A 24,831-nucleotide genomic window follows, 5' to 3' on the forward strand; every position below is an offset into this window, starting at 1 on the left:
GCTAACGCTATTAGCACAAGCCTATGACATTTTACATTGTATAAATTAGCCTAGCAACGAGCGGACATTTCCTCCGCCCAAATGAAGCCAGGATAAATCACACCCAAGATTTAAAATGCTATTTTTATGGAGGCTTTATTGTCTTCGTGATTTATTGTTTCTTATCTGTGAAATATAAATAAATAAAAGCTTCTTTTCCACTGAGGGAAATGGTTTTAGCTTACAAAAATAGACAGGAGGTCTGTGGAGGTGAACATAGACAGGTGAACGTCAGGCTATGGCGCAGGTTAGATGACCTTTACCCTCTCATCCCCTTTGGGGGGAAGCAACAGAGAACTACTGCTGTCACTTGATACTGTCAGTTCAGTGTCACAGTTCTTAGATAAATACAGTGTGTTGCCTTTTCCTCTCTTATTTGCATTATTTTATCTTCAATCTTCAATAACCCTCTAGCTCTTCCGTTCAGTACGTCACCTAAACGCACCAATCACAAGGCTTGTTGAGATTATCTAGAAAGTGAGTTGCGTCTGTGATGCGCTGCCAGCACCAACGTAAAGTCGCGTAATTGGTTGCGCAGTGGAGTTTCTGTTAAATGCCTCTCCAGCTGAAGTGACTCCCCTCTCATTACTACTGAGCTCTCTCATCCCATTACACTGCAAGCAGAGAGCGAGCTTCACAAACTCTTTGAAACTTTTTATTTAACTTTTAAAACTTATTTTAGTTTAGTTTTTTAATCATGTTCTGGTCACTGTTGTGCGTAATCGTTGCCTTTGCGTCCTTGCCAGCTGATGCGCAAATCTCCAGCCGGTATGTTATCGGATGTCCTGCTCGGTGTGACAAGTCGATGTGTCCCCGGCTACCGGCGGACTGCCCGGCGGGACAAAGCCTCGACGCCTGCAACTGCTGCACGGTGTGCGCGTCTGGTGAGGGTGAAGCCTGCGGCGGCATTGGGAAGCTCGGGGACCCGTCGTGCGGAGAGGGGCTGGAGTGCTCGGTGTCCGCTGGGGTGGCATACACTATTACGGTCAGGAGGAGAAGCAAGACTGGGACTTGTGTGTGCAAAACCAGCGAGCCGGTGTGTGGAAGCGATGGGGTGTCCTACCGGAATATCTGCGAGCTGAAGAGGGTGAGCCGCCGGGCGCAGAAGCTGCAGCAGCCACCTGTTCTTTTCATTCAGCGGGGAGCCTGCGGGAAAGGTAAGACTCAGGTTCTTCAGATCAGAAGAGACCTCAAAACCAACAAGATGTTGATAAGATTTAGTAGAAAGATGGATGGTTTGGAGAACTTTCTGCCAACATCTCACTTTAAGATGCACTGGGCTGTGACACACAAATCTGCATGTCCAAATTGGCTAAAGCAAATTATTAAATTGCCTTTCTTCACATCGTGATCCCTCAAATCCTCACAGGACGTCTGTGGTTAAACTCCACACAGATGTTAGAGCTGCTTTCAGTGGCACACAATCCTCATGTGTCCAGGATAACAAGAGCCACCATTCAACTGTGTTTCCCTCTTGTTTCTGCATTACAATTAGACTCGATCAGAGAACTGTTTTTTCTGTTTTCTCGGTTGAATGAAGTCATGAGCTCCCTGATGTAAAGCGTTTTCTGAGCCCCCCTTTTTTTTAAATCTCTGGCATGCATAAACATCAGTCACATGGCTGTAATCCTCTTGATTGTTTTATACAACGCAGTTCATGTCAGGGCAGTCTGCATTAGCTGGACCGAAAGGAATGTACAAAGCCTGATAGATATGATATAGGCTGTTATTAAACAGTGCTGCGGTGATACATTAGTGGTTTCAGTATGGACCCACACTTTATCAGTGTCATGTGAAAAGTATTACACCCTAACCAGTGGAGCTCAATAATAAACAGACATCATTCTTCACTTCTGCCGCTCTATTAAACACACCAACTGAGAAAGCTCTGTTCAGTTTAATCAGTGAGTCATCCATCATCATTAATGCTACATGTGTGAGATATCCTCAAATATATGAGATATTCAGGAGTGAAAAAAAACTTGCACACATGTTTGGTTACAGGTGGTAAAGACATTGTATCAGTTTTGGTGTGTGTGTTTTACATACGTCCACCTGAAGTGTGCACCACATCTGCAGTTGAAAACTTCTGAATGAAGAGCTTCCACACCTGTTGCCTCAAAGACCTATAACTTACCTCAAAGCTTGGAAACTTACCTCGTCCCTCTCCCACAGCCCCCCCAGCTCCTTCCTCTCTCCTCTCTCTCTCTGTGTTTCTGTTGTCACTCATAAATCACACTTAACAGTCACATGAAGGAATGCCTGGCACTGATTCAAAGCCATAATTCCTCCTCCGTTGAAGCGAGTTTAAAACAGGCAGGAGACACCGAGGAAAACACAGAATTAGTAACCCGTATTTTTGGGAAAGGTTTACATGTACATCAAAAACTGTGTGGGTACGGTGGTAGGGCAGACTGTATCGCCACATTTGTTTGTGAGTCGTGTAAGCAACTTAAATAGTTAAGTCATGCCCAGGCAGCTAACCATGTCTGAAGCAGAGCACGACTGTGGTGAGGGCCACTGATTTTCCAAGGCACACAGTGAAAATTTCCATGGCTGCAATAAAACGAGTCACATTTCATTTGGTAAATCAGATGCGCAAACTGCTGGCGAATAACGCTGCCTGCAGTAGCATCTCTCCTGTTTTAAATTAACTGCAACATAAGATGTGATCCAAGGCAGTAATTATAGTTTATTGCAGAGGTGGGACCGAGTTATTGTTTTGGAAGTCACAAGTAAGCCTCAAGTCTTTGCACTCAAGTCCCAGAGTCCCAAGATCAAGATGGGCAAGTTCCAAGTCAAGACTGACAAGTCCCTTGTTGAGTTCAAAGCCCTAAATTTTGAGTTTCGAATCCTAAACAAGTCATAATGTGACCTAACATTAGTTCCTCATGGTTCTCTCCTTGCAACTTGATTGTATGCTGTCTCATTGGTTCAGATGAAGTGGATCTGGGGAATTAAGTATTGACTTGCGGCGAATGAATAGTATTAATGTTAGTTGATACAGGATATGTATATGTAAGTCCTAGAGTCCCATATCAAGTCTGAAGTCAAGTCTGACAAGACCCTTGTTGAGTTCCAAGTCCTTAACTTTGAGTTTCGAGTCCTAAACAAGTCATTATTGCACTTTTCACCAAATAAATTGTCATTTAGCAACAGAGTAATACTGTATTACATTTACAAAAATCACGAATGCTTTCCAAATTTAATTTGTTAAAACAAGTTTGAGGAAGTTGTCTCATCTCCATCTAATTTCTGACCTGCACGGTTAGTGCACTTAGTTTTTGTATGCAGACGAAATTATCTTTCCACCTGGCCCTTAATAATGTAATATTAGTTATTCGTGATCCTCTCCTGCAACTTCATTGAGTGTTGTTTGATTGATTCAAACAAAGTGGATCTGGGGAATTAAGTGTTGACTTGCTGGGAATGATTAGCGTTAATGTTAATTGATACAGGGAAATAATTGATTCACGGCACACTTTTAGTTAAACGACATAGGCCTACTTTTTAATCCCTGGGCTCGGGGGAAGGTGTTAGCCTAAGTATTTTCAAGTCAAAAGGCTCTAGTCCAAGTGAAGTCACGAGTCACTGGTGTTAAAGTCAAAGTCGAAATGCAAGTCCTTTTTGATTTTGTCAGGTTGATTCTTACATAATTAAATTTGTGACTCGAGTCTGACTTGAGTCTATGTCATATGACTTGAGTCCACAACTCTGATCGCCTATTTTGGAGGGCCACATCTCCCTCAATATTCCCATGTGCCTAAAATGCTTATCATTAGCAAATGTAATCAGACTCATAATCAAACTTATTAAACTGGCATTACTATTACTATTGGTTCTAGTATTACAGTTTACTGCAGTTCTGCATGTGGTTTGTCCAAGTGGTGTTGCCATACTCTAGCAAAGGACAGCTCAAGGGCATATTCAACTAACATTAATATCTTTATTATGTTATTGTTAAGTCTGAGTGAAGTGTCAGTCATTTATGCTCCTCTGCAGGTGTGACTTATGTACACAGTAGCAGCTTTCATTCATATAGTAACTGTACAGCTGTACTTACCTATTATAAATAAAATACTATAGTAGGAAATGAGCTGAGACACCCCCTGGGCAGATTTGGTCCCTCACTGCTGATTGAATGGCTATGGCCTTGGTGTGACCAAGGCTTTGGGCTTAGAATTGCAGGAGTTGACACTGAAAAGAAACTCAAAGCCCTCTCCGAGCGCCTTTACAGTAATTACCCTGCAACTTGGCCCCATGTTAAGAAAACATATGCAAGTACACTTTGCATGATGTCATTTCGTCTCTGGACCGTAAAGATGTTGATTATGCAAGTTGTTCTTTTTGGCAAAGAAAATTAGGTCAAATATTTCGTATTTGTTTAAGATGACCCACTTTTTTGGCATTTTCAAGCCTTCATTGATATAATTATAATGGAGAGGTTGACAGGAAAAATGTTCAGGATTAGAAAGGGATGACATGCACTTACATGGTGTGCATCTGTGAGATTACCAAATTACCATTTTGACACAGAGCTGCATACAGTGGCTGCAGAAACAACCTAAAAGTTTGCAGTACTTTCTTATAATGTGCTCAGATTGTAATCCAACTCTGAACCCAGTATAGTGTGTAGCTGCTGCACTGCCACAGCCGGTGTTGCAAAATGTACTCTGTGACTCCGGCTGGTGACATGTGCTGAATACGCACATTCTTCCCTGACTTGTCTCAGCCACTCATAATATTAAAAGATCATCTTTGTGAGTGTGTCTTTTCCTTTTTTTTTTTTGTAAATGTTTTTCTATCCGTCTGTCTCTGCTGCTCCTGTTTCTGTCTGTCTGTCTGTCTGTTTTCCTCATCTATTTTGCTTCCTGTTCGTGATGCCTGTAAATCTCTCGCTCATTATTTTTTCATTTCTCTTTCCGCTCGACCATCTTTGCTGCAGCCTCTTTCATAGCTATCCATTCCTTTCATGCTTTTATGAATCGCATCTTAGTCTGCACACAATATGTTTGTGTGTCCTCTTTCCTCAAATCACACTGGTAAGGCAAACCTGGTGTGATTTCTAAAGCTCGCCATACCTCCTGTCTGCTCTGTCTGCCAGTGTAGTCACAGTTGGACCATGATAAATTTGACTAAATGTTGCACAGACACCAAAATCCTTGAGCTGAAATATGAACAGTTTTGAAGTTATCAAATTCAAACTCCAGGGGTTGGAAGGTGGTCAGTGCATTTATAGACTGATGGTAAGTCTGTGCATCTCTTTGATACTCATGCATAATTTTCTAGCAACAAAATGTGGTCCCAACATACTCAGATGTATGTGTGTTTCTTGTTGTATCTGGAGTTCAAACTAAAAAAAAAAGTGGGACAAATTGTGACAAAACTAGACATGGAAAAATGTGATTAATCAGAGTTACTCACACAGTTGCACAGTGGTTCACAAAATGGTGCCAATGTGTCATTGTGATATTATAAATAGCAGAAAAGCTCATCTCTAGATCTTCATAACTGCAGTGAAGCAGAGCTAACAAAACTAAATGAGTCATGATGTTACACTTTACTGCCCAAACATTCACATCTGTTGAGTCATTAAATTTAAATGTGTATTGAGCTAAAATCAATGACTTACTGGAAATATTTTTATAGCACACACATTACCAAGTGACAGGAGTTGCTATGATGCTCAAAGCAAAAGAAAGGTTTGTTTCCATTTCAGTTAGCATAAGCCTGGCTCTGGTGTGCCTCAGATTGGCCAGCAGTAGGGAATCAGTGTGTGTGGTGTGTCAGTGCATGAAGAAGTGGAGCCGACCTTACTGTATTCACATCTAATTTTTCTAGTCAAGGGAATCAGAAAAAAACTGCTTCCGCCTGCAGGCGCCAATAAAACAGTGGGTACTATGTATGGGAAAATTGAAAAGAAAAGAAGCGGAGATCTTGAGCGGGGACCCGTGTGGTGAAGGTCAATGTGTACAGAGGGGAGGGGGTAATGGGTGTATTGGGTGAGGAGGTTAGGGGGCTTTGAGTGTGAGTGTGTGTATGTGTGTGAAAGAGAGCTGGCGAGAAAAACAGATCGCCTTTAGATGAACTTTCTTCTTTAAAATGTTGTTTTTGAATGGTTTCCTGTCACTGAACACTTGATTTGGCTCCAGAAATAATCTCTTTAGACATCTGATTATTGTTAACTGATGCTTAACTTTGTTAGGATCTTTTATTAGAGCCTAATAAAGTAAGTCTCCAACCTCAATATGCCTTCCATATGGGTGAAATCTTTACTTTATTTAAAACTGACTTCAGTTACTGCAAAGTATAATTTGATCATCTCCCACTAAGACTATAGTCTTGAATATTTTTTCATCTTTTACACACCATAAGTTAGTACATACTGCTCTGCCTCCTTGTAGAGCTGGTTGTCGACTAATCACAGGGTTGGTGGTTCGATCCCCAGCTCCTAAATTGAGTACCATCACCAAAGTGTTTGAGACTGGTGGCTGAACAGCTGTTAAGTGTCTGGCACTTACCAGAATCACAGCACTGAAGAAACAGTATTTTGATGTGAAGTGGTGCTGGTGAGTGTGCTGCTATCCTTCTACTGGATCTTAGTGTTATATAATACTGTGTATCACAGTATCATCATTGATAGGCTCAAGGGCTGACATCACAGGAGTTTTTTTTTAGCCTATGTAAGAGATTAATCTGCCTTCCTTTGCGCATCTTTCTCATGGCGTCCCTCAGGGCTCAATACTTGGCCCAGTATTGTACTCTGAATTGGACCGAATCACCAGTAGTTTTGGTTGCATTTTCCACCTTTGTTATGTAAACAACAGACTAGAGTTACAATGGTATGAGATTTTCACAGTACAATAACCATCTGAGAAAATATCATGGTCTCACAGTATGATGGTATTGATGATTTTTTATATTATTATCAGTTAGAATGACCCTTAAAGAATAACACTGGAAGAGTTATTATGGTTGAACATTTTTTTTTATTACTATGATTGAAACTTGGAAACATTTTTATGTGTAAAAAGTCTCCCTTTTGAAAATAACTAAAATAAAGGTGACATTCTCCGTTCAGTTGCATTTTCTTTTTTCAATATCGTAGATCAGCAAATGTGAACGGTATCATAACCGTCAATTTTCATATCACAATATACCTTTAAAACCAGTATACCGTTGCAACCCTACAGACTGTGTAACAGACTGACAGGTTGAATTTTAGCTATTCAAGAGTGCCTATCTGCTAATACTAATTGGATGGCAAACAACTTTCCTCACGTACATCAAATGGGAGCTCTCACTGTGTCTGTCTATGACAAAGTTTCAGGCCACCCCTTGTCCATATATAGTGATATTATTATTAGAACCCACGGGCTACTTTTGACCTTTTTTTGCTTTGTTCCTGTTTTGCAGATGTCACAATAGCCTATTTGCAAATGACTCAGTCAGTTATTCATGCTTTTGTCTGGACCTAGCTCATATGCTTTAATGAATAATCAATATACATGTTGAAATATGGCCAGTAAAATACAAGACTACTGTTGGTCAGGCTGCATGTTGTATTTTTATTTGTTCGGTTTTGTCCTGTTTTTACTGACTTGTGAAGTGCTTTGTGACCCTTACCTTTGCTACAACAAATGAAAAAATTGCTCTCTTACTTAAAGATGCTGTATGTAACTTTGGAGAAATTTTAATGTTGAGACTCATTCCCGGGTCACTTAATACTGATGCTTTAGGTTGGTGGTGGTATTTGATGACCTTGCAGTGAGACTCAACAATCAACTATTGTATCTAAACTTTCTTACTTACTACCAAAAAATAATTTCCACATTGACTTGTACCTAAATCTTGTACAAGCTACATTTGTATAGGCTAATTAAAGATAAAAGTTTGTAACTAAGCTATCTACTCATGTAGCTAACAATGTCTAATGAGCTGTTGAAGTTGAGCTACACTACAGGCAGTCGGCAAGGATGATAAAAAGTTGTTTTCATTGTACTTCGTCTTGTCTCGTCGTCCTCCGCTTATCCGGGTCGCGGGGGTAGCAGCCTCAGCAGAGTAGCCCAGACAGCCCTCTCCCCAGCCACTTCCGTCAGCTCTTCCGAGGGAACCCCGAGGCGTTCCCAGGCCAGCCGGGCAATGTAATCCCTGCAGCGTGTCCTGGGGCAGCCCCGAGGTCTCCTCCCGGTTGAACATGCCCAGAATACCTCCCAAGGGAGGCGTCCAGAAGGCATCCTTACCAGATGCCTGAACCACCTCAACTGGCTTCTCTCGATGTGGAGGAGCAGCGGCTCTACTCCGAGTCCCTCTCGGATGTCCAAGCTCCTCACCCTATCTCTAAGGCTGAGCCCAGCCACCCTACGGAGGAAACTCATTTCAGCCGCTTGTACTTGCGATCTTGTTCTTTCGGTCACTACTCAGAGCTCGTGACCATAGGTGAGGTTTGGATCGTAGATTGACCAGTAAATCGAGTAAATCTCCCTTTTCACCACAACGGACCAGTTAAGCGCCTGCATCACTGCTGACGCCGCCCCAATCCGCCTGTCAATCTCCCGCTCCATACCCTCACTCGCGAACAAGACCCCAAGATACTTAAACTCCTCCACCTGAGGCCCCCGACCTGGAGTGGGCCTTTGTATTTACTTTAGGAATTACTTTACTGACTTATTAATTTCTCCAACTTTCTCATCTCGTCTCACCCCTGGGTGTGTGTGTGTGTGTGTGTGTGTGTGTGTGTGTGTGTGTGTGTGTGTGTGTGCATGTGTGTGTATCTCACTTACTGACTTGAGTTGCACTTCTTCCTGGAATGCACAGATTTGGTTGCCCGATTAGCATCACGTGAGATAAACACATGTAATTGGTCTGGAGTTTCCTGGTCAGCCCTACAAGTCCTACACACAATGTTTTGGTTAAAATAGATACAGTGTTAAAATTGAATAAATCTCAGTAATTATCAGTTATAAGTCTGGGTCTGGATAGGACAGTGTCTGGGTCAGGAGTTAGACCTGGGTCCACCTATTAGTGACGTCAGGGGGGATGGGGAGGGAGAGTGTCTTGCTGCAGGGGGTGTGGTGCACCAATATAGGCCAGTGTACTTTAAGTATACTGTATGTGGATAACCAAAACTACACACAAAATAAATGCTTTTTTCAACAGAAATCACCCAAACTCCTACCAGTGGCACACCAAACTTTAAATTATATCACCACAACTCAACAGGTGAGCTCCCACTACACCAGCCACTCCCGTGACTGGAGGCCAATACCAGCTGCAGCACTAAAAGATAAAACCATACGTTAATAAGTTCAATTTACTAAAATACAAATAAAATAATTTGCAATGAGCCTCGTAACAGCTCAGGTGCTCTCACCTTGACTGGCCAAATTTTGCCTGAGTCCTAGTGTCCCCCTGCTACATATGCAATGGCGTTAGGACTGGGAGAGGTTTGATTTGTCACAGTGACTTACAGCTGGAAGCAAACTTGCCTTATCTGTTCACTTTTACTTGAAACATTTCTGACCTAACATTGTCTGAGATATCTCCCTTTTTCTTGCCATATTATAAACATATTTAATATAAAAATTTTGCATGTGCAGCGGTAGCCAAATATCTGTCTGTTATATGATGGTGCCTGCATCCACAGACCTTCCAGAGTCAGCCTCTGGCAACAATTTAGTAGATGGAGAAATGTTACAAAAGCAATATGTGGATTAGACAATAATCAGAAGGCTCTACTTGCAGACTTTCTCTTCACACATCAGTGACATTCAGGATTTCAAATTTAAGGATGAATTAGCATTTTTCTGGCATTTAAGGAGACATCTGCTCATAAGTCAGCTTAATTCTACAACAGTAAAGCCCCTCTAAGCTCATTTCAGCAGTGAAATAATCTGACAGTGCATAAATCAAGCAACAACGGCTTGGACGGGCTCTTTAATGTAACTGAACTGTGCGTAACTTCTGATTCATGGTTTCCCATCTCTACAAACTCGTCACCAATGGGCCTATAAGTCTACTATCATCACATGGCGTTGCAGTTGTAGTAGTGTGTCTCTGGAAGTCAGTTCCCTCATGTGTGTAAGGAGGCAGCAAGTGGAAGAGACTGAGAGCCTGTACTGACGCTCCAGAAACAACACAAGTTCTGGACACTGGGCCTGCTCTCTCAAACTATAATCCTATCACAGCTGACCACCAACCCCCGGGTGTGAAGCTAGCACAGGGAAAATGACTCCAGTCTTTCCATTACTTCTCTTTCTTACTGTGGTGAGAAACTTGTGTGACATTTATCAGATTTAATGTTTGATTTGTAGCTTTAAAGTTCAACAGGGAAAATATAGGCTGTATGGAGGTTTGGAGAAAAGTAGTTATTCTTTTTTGGTAGCAGCATGGCTCCAGGGATGTAGGTCAATCAGTCCACCACTTCTGCCCAGACCAAGATATCTCAACATGTATTAGATGGATTGTAAGGTTTTTTTGTAGAGACATACATACTTCCTATATTATAAAACCAAGCAGCAACCGCAGGGGCTGAAGAATGAAGCCAATGTCGAGGTGCCAAAAACTGTAGTTCCTTGAATGGCCACTTGAGGCTGACTTGAAAAGCAAGTCAATCCTCATAGACCCCCATATTAAAAAGTCCAAATTTATAGAAGAAAAAAAAAACATGTTTACAGCCTGGATTTGGTGTTTATAGCTTATTTCTTCATGCGTGACAACTGTACAAGAGGTGAATTTTTATATCGAATTTTATTAAGGCTTAAAATTACTCATAATTGAGGCTTCTCCAAGTGACAGGCTGACTGAGACGTTAGTACAGTCTGTGAGGGGGCGTCGGTTGCTTAGTGGTAGAGCAGGCGCCCGATGTACAAGGCTGTTGCCGCAGCGGCCCGGGTTCGAGTCCAGCCTGTGGCCCTTTGCTGCATGTCACTCCCCCTCTCTCTCCCCCCCTCACACTTAACTGTCCTGTCCATTAAAGGCAAAAAATATCTTTAAAAAAGTACAGTCTGTGAGTCAGATCCACCCCTTGCTCCTTCACAGTTCCATTTCTGGTCCAAATATGGTCACTTCTGGCTCCAAGAAAAACAAACAAGATAGCAACAGCCAAAATGCCGAACTCAAGGTTTTAAAAAAAACTGGAGCCTACAACCAGTGGGTGACATCATGGTCGCTATGTCTATTACTTTGTGCAGTCAATGGACTGTATAAAACTGTCCCTCCAGGATTTCGCCTGCTATATTTGTGATTGCCACAGCCTGAAATGTCTGATTTCATGGCAGTCTTTCTAAAGAATTGTGATGCATGTTGTAATGTTTATAGGTGTTTGTATTTTTTTGAATTTTTTTTTTCAATGATATTGTTGAGGCAAGTAAAAAATTGCCTCAATTGCCCTTAATCTCATCCTGACAGTGAAAAGCTTCAAACTGTCGTTAAAGCCCTTAATAACCGCTGGGTAACGTTAGCTGTGTGAGGCTAAAAGTTAGCCCTGTCACTGTGTGTTTGTCACTCAGTCCTCCATGGCAGTTCCCATCCTGCAGCAGTAGTCTCACTATAAACAGAGAGACAGAGGGGCTGACCGAATCAATACGCTGCACGCAGCTCTACAATAAATTAGATTTAACCTGTCTTAATTTGTAAAATTTGCAGTAAAGTTGCAATAATTAGACAAAATTGGTCATGCAGAATTCATGGGGATTGGTTCAACCTAGCCAACATATCTATGTGGGGCCCATGTGGGTAGTAAATGGGCTGAAGAATGGGCCCCATATAGGATTGTCCACAGGTTCTTCAATGGCCCCATGGTTGATTTTACCCATGTGGGATCCAGATATGATCCCCATGTTGGACCCGTACCCACTTGGTGCACAGATAGCCCCAGCATTACCCATGTGTGGCCCATTTGGGTAAGCCCATCCATGTGGGCCATTGGCACGGGACCATTATTGAACCCGTGGACAGTACCATATAGGGTCCATTTTTCAGCCATCAATTGATGATTGCTAGACTTTTCCTCTAGCACCATAATTGGGTCAAAACGTCAATTTGTCAATCCCACTAGCCTCGGCTATACTTTGTGTTTGATGCTAATATGCAAATATTAGCATGCTAACACTCCAAAGTAATTGATGAACATGGTAAATGTTATCAGCCTAGGTGCAGCCTTACATAACATATCTGTAGACTCTCAGGCTTGTCAATGGATGGATGAATGGATGAACAGAATTTATCTGACAGCTGAGTAGACTTGTAGAATTTTATAACACCCGAATTTTCCCCCTGCGGGTTAAGAAATGTTTTCATACTGTATAATTTAGTGGCATTCAGTACGGCAAGACAGTGCTCATTCCATGCTTGTGTTAGCTTAAATGCACCTCAAGCGGAAAGTCTCTTTCTCTCTCCTTAACCCTTCACTGCAATCAATGATATCCCAGGGCTTATGGGTGCCTTTAACTTTCGCAAATTCTGCCCTGTAGGAGAGTGTAATGACTGAAAATTGCCCTTGTGAGACAAAATAGTCCGAGGTACGTGGCAAAATAAGGGTTTACGCATGGAAGGATGAAAAGCTCAGAGGGAAAAGGTCTGGGGAGTCTTGATTCATAGCTTTGGTTAAACTGTCTTCTGGGTAGACCTTAATTACCAGGTAAATCAGTCAACATTTCCTGACTTGCCCAATGCTGTATAGATGGTGGGATGTGTGATTCAGTGAAGTTGGCAGTGCTCTAACATACGGTGTCAGACAGTGTGAGTGTGAGAGTGGTGCTGTGAGGACCAATTTGGCCTTGGCAAAAGACCTGTTGATGGCTAAAGAATTTAAAGTCTGTGTATCCAATTAACCACAGAGTAAGATAAGGGTAAAGGTCAAGGTTAAGTATTTATTCGTGAGGTTTACGGCCAGAGTTAAGGGTTTGTAAATGAGTGTGTGCCTGTGTGTCAGGCCTGCCCTAGACAGTCTCAACCGCAGATGAACTGTCATCTTTTCTTTTCCTCACTGTGTTATGATAAAGGGCAGTTTTATTGGTTGGTTTGCTATTCTCACACAGCTCTTACCTCATGCAGTATTTCAGTGCATCTTTTGTTTGCTTTTACTCGTCTGACATCCTGACGTGTGTGTGTGTGTGTGTGTGTATGTGTGTTGTATTTCCAGCTCAGGAGAACCCAGACAGCCCAAGACACAAATACAACTTCATTGCCGACGTGGTGGAGAAAATTGCCCCGTCTGTGGTTCACATTGAACTTTACCGCAAGTAAGAGCCGTGCACCTGTGTGTGTATGTGTGTGTGGGACAGACTGAAACACACTTTACAGCCCACCTGTGTACTTAACCAGACCACACTAGTTGGTAGAGCACCTTACTCTCCACTTCAGTCTTTCAACATCTTTTCTTTTCATCGTCTCACTAGCTTTTATGCTCTTTTATCTCTGCTTCACGTCCTTCTTTGACACCTCAGTTCTTTGTCTGTGTCGTCTCCGTCGAGTCTGTCACTGTGGCTTGTAAAGTGGCTCTTTGAACGTCTGCGGCACTCTGATTTCTCCGTTTCCATCTTTCCCTCACTCAGATCTGTCTCTTGTCTTTTTCTTCTCTCCTCCGCTATCGCTGCCTCAGGTTGACTTGAAAGCAGTTTTTCACTGAGGCTGTGCTGAATATATTAATGCTACCGTGTGTTTGTTTCCTCCTCTTATTGTTTTTATGTATTCTTAATCTCTCCAGCTCACCTTTAAAAACGTACCTGCCTGCTGTTTGTATATTTACCTCCTGTTCACAAGAGCTGCGCTGACACTCAAATGCTTTAAACTTTGTTTGCTTTCAACTTTTGAGTCTTGCACTGCTGTTACATCAGGTGTTGTTTTTGCTGTCTTTTCAGTTTGTTTTTACAGAAGAAGAGACCTGTTGAAAGGTTGAAGTGAATAGAAATTCTCTAATCCCCTTCTCATCCACCTTCTCACCACCCTATTCTTCCCCCCACAGGATGACTTATTCCAAACGAGAGGTGGCGGTGGCCAGTGGTTCTGGCTTTGTTGTGTCAGACGATGGCCAGATTGTGACCAATGCCCACGTCGTGGCCAATAAGCACCGGGTGAAAGTGGAGCTGAAGAGCGGCGGCTCCTATGATGCCAAAATCAAAGATGTGGATGAGAAATCGGACATCGCCCTCATCAAGATCGAAGCACCGGTCAGTCAAAGTGTCACACAGTCCGAAGGCTAGCAAAGTAACAGAGCTACAGTGGGAGTTAGAGACATCTAGAAAGTGAAATGTTGATGAAACTAAGCGCCTGAGCACATTTTCTGCTCCTTTTTATTGCCTATTATAGCCAGGTCTCCCTCAAAGGAACAGTTCACCCAAAAAATAAATCCAGAATTCATGTTTTTCTGTCTTACTATTTATCGATCTAGATTATTTCAGTGTGTTATTTTGGTAGCCATAGAGATGTCTGCCTTCTCTCAAATATAGTGGAACGGCACTTGTGGATGGCACTCGGCTCAGAGGGCCAAAGAGTATAGATTTGAAAAACTCAACAGCAGTTTCTCCTTCCTGAAATCATGACTTGGAGACTGAAAATAATCTGCAGACCTTGTTCCGAGCATTTTCGTATGAACTATTTTCTCTCTACCAAACTACACCCACCAACTGTATCACCACGCAGAAGGAAGCATGCATCGTGACAGCCCGAGATGTGAACATTAATGACGTCCTCAGCTGAATTGTAACATTAGCTAGGTCAGTGGTGCTCAGTGAGCTAGTAGTATCAGTGTGTGGTGGTATGACTGGCAGCTTTAGTTCAGTAATTTGACATTTTGTGAAATATGTTTATGCACTTTCTCGCCAAGAATGAGATGAAAAATTAGTGCTCTCATGTTCTCTAGCAAGAGCCAGGAGGTGATTGCCCCGTGTTAGCATGAAGATTTGGCATTGGAGATTTCAGGAAGTTGACACGCTCGGCCACAAACAACTTGAGCGCATAACCTCTCTTAAAAAAACAGCTTTTCATTTTTAGATTTCTGTTAATGTACAGATTACACAAACGAGAGCCAGTCTAGCTGTTTCCCTCTTCTTCCAGTCTTTATGCTTAGCTAAGCTAATTGTCTCCGGGCTCTAGCTCCATAATTGGCAAACGGACATGAGAGTATTTTCCCAAATGTCCCACTAGTCCTTTAAAAAAAGATATACTTTCTTATTGAGGTGTGATTAGTTTAATTAAAGCCAGAGAAACAGGCTTACTGGAAAATAAATTTCCTCTGCTTTCCCACTAAACTTTCTCTTATTTTCATTTCCTTTTCTGTTTTTTGGCCCTTGACCCTGAGAATGAAGTTTACTCAACCACCGATGCACGTCAGTACAAAACCATGTTTTTGACCAGGATGAGAACAATAGATGTTGGTTTCACAAAAGACCATTTATGCAAGTTTTACTAGTCAGTTGGAATGAGAAAATATGCAAAGCTACAGAGAATTTTCAGTGCACTCAATCACTGCAACAAGATCAAAACATTAACTTGCTCTTTTGCACTTAAACTGTTGGGACATTTGAAGGCTGTGGGATTGTATTCTGGCATGAGAGTCCTCCAAATCTAGGAGATTATTTAGATTGCAAGTGAAGTAAAGTGAGAATGCAGGTGCAGCCAAATGGGTCTTTAAAAGACAGCTGGCTGGCAGTCGGTCCAGATCCTGTTGGTGTTCAGACACGACAGCCTGCAAATACTCGGCAAGTTGCTCTTCTCACGAGCGTCGTGCAGAGACAATAACAAGCCTGTGGCCAGTTCAAAGCCAGTGATGATATTTAAAGGCAAAAAGTTTGCTGCACAGAACGTTTACTACATTTCTTCTCTTGTTATCGCCATGTCCCTATCTTTCTATGTTTCTTTCTCTATATACTGGACAGAAGGGATCCCTATTACATGTTAATCACAGTCAACAGTCATGTGAAGGAATGCATGGCAGAGATCCAGGGCCCATTGACTGGGAGTCAGAGCAGGGTGCATTATGGTGCTCACTCTCATGCCTGGGTGACACAGCTGAATAGATGCTCATGACAGCAACACAAGGTGTATTACAAAGACTCCCAATTCTGAAAAGAGGTCGAAACATTCAGGTTTTTGTTTGGCCGACAATGTGAGCGAAGAGTGCGGAAAAGAGCAGTGACAGACGCTTTGTTTTTGCTCATCTTATAATGAAAGCTTTTCCGTCTGTTGATGACAGGCTGGTCTTCATTCGGGGGATTTGTTTGCATCACATGCTCAGTGTGTACAGCCCTGCAGATTCAAGACTGACATATACTTTATATTGTAGAAGCATGAAAAAGATCATCATCATTGCAGAAGTTAGTGTTTATATAGCATGCATTTCCAGTGTAAAATGCATTTATAGCATTCCTCTGCATGACTTTGTGACCCAACTGGCTGGTAAACAACAGGTGATTGTGATAAAGCAGGTTAATTGTAATCAAATGACAGCCAGATGTATCCAGGGTGTCACACTGGGAAAAAGCACACTTAGCATCATGAGTATCCTTGTTTTGATAAAGAGTTTAAGTCATTGTGTGAAGTCGGAGCGGGTCATTCAGGCCATGAGTCAGTGATGAAGCCCCAGAGGACATGTGGTCTCTTTGGAAAGGCCACATGATTTAGATGGAGCAGGCATTTCTGCTAATGAGGGGGAGTTGGCGTGTATGTGTGTGTGTGTGGAACTAGCGAGAGTTAATACAGGCTGAAATTAGAGGATGAGTAAGTTATAATGAGAGGGTAGGAGGGCGAGCAAACTTGTCATTTTGGATTACATATAAAAGGGAAAGTGTATTCATCCAGACCTATAGCTACAGGGTATTTGATTTCACTACCTAAAGAGTAATAACTGTAAATTCCAGCTTTGAAAAAAAATCTTTCTTCATTCGACGGCAGTTCACTGAAGGTATGGATAACGGAGTGCTGTCAGAGCAAGTCTCAAATGAAATCTGGCTTCCTTGAGGGCAATTTCCACATCAAGTCAGATTAAAATGGTACAACATTTTCCCTTAAAAGCTTAACAGCTGACAGCTCATTCTTGATTGGAAAAAACAGTTGACAAAGCAATCTTTACTCAAGGCCCACTTACTTGCTTCTTCTGATGCTTTTGACTGTATCACAGTTTTCTTGAGTGAAGATGAAGTGCCCAGAGGTTTGAACATCTACTCTTCATGACAGCTAGACAAACCTCATTTATTGGTGAAGACTGTAATATCGTCAAAAGCTCCAGAGTGCTGCAGCCCAATCCAACCAAAACCCACCACTGTGGTTAACATGTGGTTATATTTAGGCACAAAAGACACTTGGTTATGGTTAGGAAAAGATCATGTTTAGGCTTAAAATACCCCCTAAATCGCTACTGGAAATCCTGCAATGTGTTCCTAAAGAACACCCAAGTTTGACGCCACAATGTGTAGCTAAAGACACTGTCTCTGGAACACTGGAAATGCTGAGATGTCTCACAAATTAACAGCCCATTTTGTTGTTTGTTGGTCTTAAACTCTGCAGCTTGGCAGATGTCTCGCAGAAGTATCGCACCATCCACCATCCCCTCCACCTCTCCATGACAAAGTCAGCTCATATACATGTAATCTGAAGTGTGTCTCTTTGGAAACATTGATATAATATGTATGAAACATATCTGTGCTTTGCAAAAACTTACAATACCAACATTTTCTTCTGGTGACTGGACTGCCAGAATAAGCGAGACCTTGACGATTGATTTGTCAGTTGCAGGCCTATTAATTAATCGTCAATGATTTTGATAATTGATGCATCGTAGTAAGAAAGTACAAAATCCAACCTCATTACTCTGAACATCTTTGGGTATTGGACTGGTGGTTGGACAAAACAAGACACTTGTTAACATTGCCTTGAGCTCTTGAAAATTGTGATGGCCATTTTTAAATATATTCTGATGACAAAAGGTTAAACAGTATATTCAGAAATCATTGGCAGATTGATCAAGTATTGCAGCCAGCGGAAACTGCTAAAACCAGCTCCTTTTAATGTCCATACCTATGAAATATATGAAGGGTAATTAAACAAGTTTTCAAGACTCAAGTCAAGTCTTTACGGAGGCAAGTCTCAAGTAAGCCAAGTCTCCAGTGAAGTCTCAAGTCTTAATTTTTGTGGTTTAAGTTTGGCTTAAGTCTAAGTGTCGATTCTGTCTCTGATAGCTACTAAGCCTGGAGTAACTGCAAGTTCTTCAGAGCAAGAAATGATCAAGATATCCATAATTTCTGAACACACACTGACTCCATAGAGAGGGAAAGACAAATAGAAGTTGTAGATTTGATAGAACCACAACAATAAGATGCTTATCTAGATTTAAAAGTCTAAACAAACATTACATCAGCCAAATTTCGCTTTTCATCTTTAGTTTAAGAGGTTTATTAGAGAAATCTCTGTGCCCGTAAGCATGAATTGGGCTATTTTCTTGCAAAATTACCATATGAGACTTTATGAATTCATATCCTGACTGGTGCTGAATATATCTCGTTAATCTTCCATCCTCCCCTCCCTCATTCCTGTCTGCCTTCGCTCTCTGCTCCTCACTCTTTTCCTCGTAGTGTTCTCTCTGTCAAAGAAAAGCTGACTCCAGAAGCAGCCTGAGATAATCAATAAACAATTGTACCAGTTTATGAGTGAGAAAGTTTAAAGTTAGGTTTTCCCTCAGCCTAATGACTCGCTTCTGTCGCATTTCTCTTTCCTTTTCTGTGTAAAATTGGAGTTTATTGGTAGCAAGACCCAGTCCGTTCTCGGGGCTGTGGTCTACCCCTTGGCTCTGGGGAATACATTAGTCTGTCTACAGCAGCTGGAACTTCAGAGGGGAAGGGAAGGGGGAAAAAGTGCTGCACTCACTTGTTCCTGTGTCGAGAGTAGGGGGGAAAAGAGAAAGCAAAGGGGACAGAGAAAGAGGCAGCGATGTGGTCAAGGCCTGGAAAATGGATCCATATGTCTGGAGGACTATGTGAGCTAATAGGTTGATGAGTGCATTGTGTGATGTGGCAACGGCACAATTATGATAGAACTCATTGTGCCTCAGCTTTTAAAAGGCTTCTCATTAACCTCATTCTCTCACTGAGAACTTGGACACGGTCACACTCACTTGGAAGTGATTACATTGAGTTGGACGCGTTTAGGTTTACCTGCTTTCACTCTTGCTGCTCAAGCTTGCTGTCTTGGAAGGACTTTTGTTTAATCATATTGACCCCTGTGGACTTGGAAGCAACAATGCTGTCTTGGAATGACTTCAACACTCAAATGCACTGTGCTGGGAATTTTCCATATCATTCCAGATCATTTTACTACATGACCTGTGCAGTCATTAACCTTGGCTTGGGTGCTTTATACTGCAAATACAGCTGAATGCAGTAAACCCACTGATCCTTGGCTTTGTTCACACTGCAGCTCAAACATACGCTACTTAGGCACAAGAGGACTTTGGATTTTTCGATAAAACCAAAAGCATAAAAGCATAAGACTTTAAGGAATTGGTTATTTTTTGTGTTTATCTGCTCTACTGTGAGCTGCAAACGTTACTAAGACTTGCTAACTTGCTTTTTATCCACAATAATAACATAACCTAGTGTTACTTCCACGGCCAAGAGTTAGCATTATTATTAGCTAACTAGTGAAGGTAGAGACTTCGTCCCGGTCTTTCTTTAGTTTAGGTTTACAAGTTTCCACAACCACAGCTCAAACTTCCTCAAAGCCCTTTGTCTTTCAGAGTATACATTTCTACTTTGTCCATTTAGGTTTTTTGGTTCTAACCATCCAAACAGGGTTATGTTAGTTTAATCAGACATTTTCCCTTATAAAGCCCTGAAAACATGTTTCCACCGAACACTTTCAGTATTGTACCCTTAGAACTGGTACATAACCCATATGGACATCTACCTAAACCCTAGATCTGTTTAGCGTTTCCACCACAGACAGTGCTCTTAAATGTAGGCAGGGTTGTTACCAATAGTAGTAGCTGCGTCATTGCTCCTTCCAGCTCTTGTTATATTCACTGTAGACATTCGTTGGCAATGTGGAGGAACGTCTGCACCTCGTTGATTGTCCATGGGGTTGCACACACGTTTTCAGAACAATAAAGAGCAGACAGGAATATTTTAAGTCGGGCCCGTAGAGGATGCGCACCAGAGACTAGACCAAACGCTTACCTTCCACCGGCCCAACAGGGTACTTCCAGTTTAGCTTGCTGCTAACTTGCAATAAAATGATATTGGATTGAACGGATCAAATCCCAAGTCAAACGTATCATTTTGCAGGGCTTGTGACACTTAAAATAATGTATCCACTGATTTACATAGATCTCTTTCCCATGTGGGTCTATGGTAAACAGTCTTTTTGGGCCTAATGGCATCACATGATGGACCCAGAAGTTGTAGTTATAAGCTTTCGCTGCTGGGAAAATTGGCTTCAAAGCTATAAGTGCCTTTTCTGGGGGCCTAGTACTAGGTGCCTCAACAGAGGGGTTATGAATAAATGTGACAGAACTAAATGGTCCTGTTGGTACCATCCACCACTTTTGACAATTGAAACACAAAAATAACTGTTCTAATGTGTAACAAGCTGAACTGAACTGGACTGCTTGGTGGAAATGAGGCTTAATGCAAAGAAAAGTTGCTCTTTTATTTGCTAACTTTTTTGCTTAGGACATGTAGCTTTGCCTATCTGTCTTTCAGCAGTCTTCATAGACCTCAAAGACGTATCTATCAAGGTTACATTTATAAGCTTCTTTCAGCATTCTCATTTTAAAACAAGTCAGTCAGAGACAGATAATAACCAACTCATGAATGTTAATTAGCCAGCTAGCTTTGTCTTAGAGAACCAGTCAGCAAGAGTTGTCATTTCAGCTGGCAAAATCAATGTTTGCAATCTAGAAATAAGTTGCTTTTGTCTATTTCTGTCTTAAATCAAGGGCTCGTTGTTTCAAAAATGACTGGCCATGTTGTGTGGTTTATCTGCTACCGTTATTGTGAACTACATATATTCCATGTTAGGAAAAAAAAAAACCTTCCTGTTCCTATTTTTAACACCAGAGGCGGTGTAATGATAAGTTGCCTGAAAAACAATTATATCCCACTGAAACTGTTGAATGTTACTATAAATAAATTAGCCATTAACTTTAAACCTCATGCTACAGTCAGCTTTACAAGACGTGGCAGGAAAAAACTGGCCTCATGTTTCCCATATGGTCCCCTGAAACAATGGCACGGTTTATCCCTGTATTACCCATCACCTACTATTAAGAGTCTCAGCCCGTTCTCTCTGGGAAATTTGCCTGGTGCTGGTTTGGACGGCGCTATTATTGGAATATGTATGTATGTGTGTGTGTGTGTGTGTGTGTGTGTGTGTGTTTATGTGCAGAGAGGAAAGAGAAGGAATGTGCCTCTGTGCAGCCATGTGTTCCTGCATTTATCTGTTTATCAGCAACATTGGGTAAATGTTTCCCCAGGAAGTAGGAGATGTCTACATCCCTAGATGAACAGCACCGACAGAGAAATGCAAGCTTGCAATCAATTATTCAAATCAGTGTATGTGTGTGTGTGTGTGTGTGTGTGTGTGTGTGTGTGTGTGTGTGTGTGTGCATGGACGGGTTTAAGACGGCTCACAGCAGGGACGTAGAGGACACGCTCTATTGCCAGTGGAAAGACACTGCATGTCGTCCTTCAGAGACAGAGGGAGGGGAAATGAATCACATCCTCCTCTCCTCCTGACCCAAACTCTCTCCTTCATCTCTTGCCCCTGTAACTAAAATGGTTCCCATGCTTAAGGATGCAGTGGAGTGGGAAAAGAGCCAAGGAAAATACGCACACATTCACACACTATTTTGCCCTGCTGGGTCTTGATGCACTTTGTCTTGGCCTACTTTTTGGCTGCGTAATCGTTTCCAAGCCTGCTGGACCGGCAGCAGCTTTACCCAGAACTGTTGTGGGTTACCAGCCCATGGCGTCACTGTAGAGTGTCTACTATGAGTTATGATAGAAAAGTTTCAAATCATCCACAGCTATAGTCAGATAGGTGATCGTCAACAGTATATCTGAAACATGCCCTCACTACCAATTCCTGTTTTTGCAATTAATAGAGCCAAGGCTATGATGCATTCTGGGTATTGTAAAGTAGAACAGGGGCCTGGATTACATCATCTCGTCTTGGCTTTAAGGGTTGGTTTACCCAAAAAAGGAAAAAAAACATTTTCAAACTTACTCTCACTGGCACATAGCCATGCAGATAGATTGTGTTTTTCTTGGCCAGGTTTCGTGATCCTTCCCTGAAATCCAATGCACTTGAGGTGAATGGAGTTTAGTTTGTGGTCCTCACAGCAGTGTTGCTACTCGGTTTTGGCCTCAAGACCACTCATCTCTAACTCAACCTAATTTTTACTCAGCCTTGACGAAGAGGACGTGGGATTTATTTCAAGACGAGTGAAGACCACAAGTGCGGCGATACCACTGAATTGCATGTGCAAAAAAAGATGTTGAATAGAGACAATTAAATTGATTTTCGGTGTCGAGTGGTTGTATTTGTTTAATTTTTGAAAGCAAAGGAAAAAATCCCACACATAAAATTCACCTCTGAGCTTTCTTATGGTACACATACACACCTCTACACAGTAGCTATAGCAATAAAAGAGGTGAATGAAGATGAGTCTTTACTTGTTTCCTGTGGGTGTTTTTATGGGAATGTTGATGTTTCAGATCAGTTTGAGGAGTGCCTATGATTTGCATAGGCCACATTTTATCATAAGTGTGTCATGCAGTGTGGGACTCTTGACTTGGTGTCAACCCCTCAAAGTCTGGGTCTTGGTACACTTTTATTTTGGTCATGACTTGGTCTCGGTTTAGGTGATCTTGACTACAACACCGCCTCACAGCATTAACATTTCAGCAGCAATAAATCTTTCCTGAAACAAGTTTATTCTGTCAAATAATCCACATATCTCACTGTACATTAAATAGAGCTAGTTTCTACTGAAGAAATTGTTCCTAGGTAAACTCGTGCCCATTTGTTCTCCTGATTAATCAAACTTTTTAATACTATGGACAAAATTCCCTTCACCTCCATTGTGTTATCAAAAGCAGTTATCTCAAAACCTGGACAAATTAAACTCCCTGCATAGCTAAATGTCATTAGAGGTAACTGGGAGAATATGTTGTTTTGTAATTAAGCCACTTGTGCCTTTTATTATCTACTAACTCATTTATTACCAGTGTCATACTCCACAATTTGGGTGTAGGCTTTTGGAAAGTGCGACACGTACAAGCAGGGCCGTAACCCTCTGGTTTACAAACTGGGATCCAGGGAACCTCTGGGTTGCTTGAGGAGATTCCAGAGTGCTTCCCCAGCCATATAAAGAATAGACTAGACTACAGTATAACTGCCCTAGACATATAAAACCTATAGGAATCAGAATTACTACCATAGGTTTCACTCTTGCCAGTATTATCTCTGCATGCTTAGTGTCAGTTAAACATTCATCTGTTTTCTAAACCTCTTCTCCTGTCCAAGGTCATGGCAAAGGAGAGTTGTAGTTCATATACTTTCGGCAGCCTTCCTGAAGCAAATGAAGACCTCATCTTCTCTCATCATTGGGATTTGTGCAGTTCAAAGTTTTTGTGGTGTCTAGCCAGAGCCGAGACGCCCTTTGAGCTCTCATGCAAAACTGCACAGAGTAGAACATACACACGGAACTCGCAGACATATGTTTGCTCTTATACAGACTAAAAAACCTTCCTGACAACATATGGAAACCATAGTGGTTTCCGTACTGGTGTCAGCAAGGATATGGTTCAGCCAGTGTGATTTGAACATGTTGATGTTACTCACTGTGAAGGGAATTGCTCAGAGGAGCTAAAACCTCGCTCATGTGTGGACTGTGGCTTTGTGCGTAAAAGTCACGGTCACAACATTCACCTACATATCTGTTTTGTTCAGTGCAGACATGCACAAACAGCCACATAAATGAGTCACGGAGATTCCATGCAAGCAAACACACACACAGGGTGTCCCCTCTCTCCAATCAGCTTGATCTTCTAATCGCCTCACCTTATGATATGTATGAACGTGTTGAATCCTGCCCTATTTTTATCTGCATTAAAGCAACCCCGAGGGCTCACATTCAGACATCAGCTGGAAAAACCCTATACCTTTGTGTATTTATCAGTGTTGCAAGGTGGAACTTATAAAAGTATGTTGCCTGCTTTGAAGTCACTTGTATGAAAGGAACTTGAGAGCGTGAAGTGGCTGCAGTTGATCTTATATACAGTTTAGGTCACATGCTGACCCGACCGAAGCAGCTTCCTTGTCTGCACGTGTGTATTTGGAAGTGGTCTGGCTGTATATCTAAGCAGTGCCAGGTGTGTGGGTTTTAATTTACAGACTTCAGTTTGTGAAGTTCATGCCCTGGCAGCCTCCTCCCTCTCTCTGTGAGTTCATATGTGCCTCAGAAACTATTAACCTGCAGTCCATCCCAGCTTGACTGGAGTTAAAGTTTGCACCTGGTCCTCCAGTCATAAAATGGTAGTTAGTGTAATGGCTTTTAAATGAGCCTCCAAACGACCAAGGCTGTAACATTAAACAATGACGCATCGCCATAGCAACTCTGCTGCTATTTCCGCCAGCTTATCTGTCTTACTGTCCCTTCGCCATGGTGTCCATGATAACTGTGACAAAACCTGTCTCTGAGCAGAAGGCTGGATCTAAAGATGGAAAAGAAGTCAGGAATTTTTCACATCATGTGCACCCGTGCAACTACTTTTTGTTTTGGTTGTTTTTTTTTTT

At 41.9% G+C, this 24,831-nt stretch overlaps 1 protein-coding gene across 2 annotated transcripts in view; it reads left to right on the top strand.

The window, feature by feature from the left end:
• The first annotated feature begins 534 nt into the window (after window positions 1-534).
• LOC125903805 (serine protease HTRA1A-like) overlaps window positions 535-24,831 on the top strand; it is a 35,025-nt gene continuing 10,728 nt past the window's right edge. The window contains exons 1-3 of one of the 2 annotated variants that reach the window (XM_049600957.1): window positions 535-1,196; window positions 13,184-13,283; window positions 14,006-14,210. In XM_049600957.1, coding sequence (XP_049456914.1) covers window positions 737-1,196; window positions 13,184-13,283; window positions 14,006-14,210 — 765 coding nt within the window. In that variant the 5' untranslated portion in view covers window positions 535-736. The remainder of the gene's footprint in view (window positions 1,197-13,183; window positions 13,284-14,005; window positions 14,211-24,831) is intronic. The other variant, XM_049600956.1, reaches the window with a different exon arrangement.

Source organism: Epinephelus fuscoguttatus, linkage group LG16, assembly GCF_011397635.1.
Source record: "Epinephelus fuscoguttatus linkage group LG16, E.fuscoguttatus.final_Chr_v1".
NCBI classification, from domain to species: domain Eukaryota; kingdom Metazoa; phylum Chordata; class Actinopteri; order Perciformes; family Serranidae; genus Epinephelus; species Epinephelus fuscoguttatus.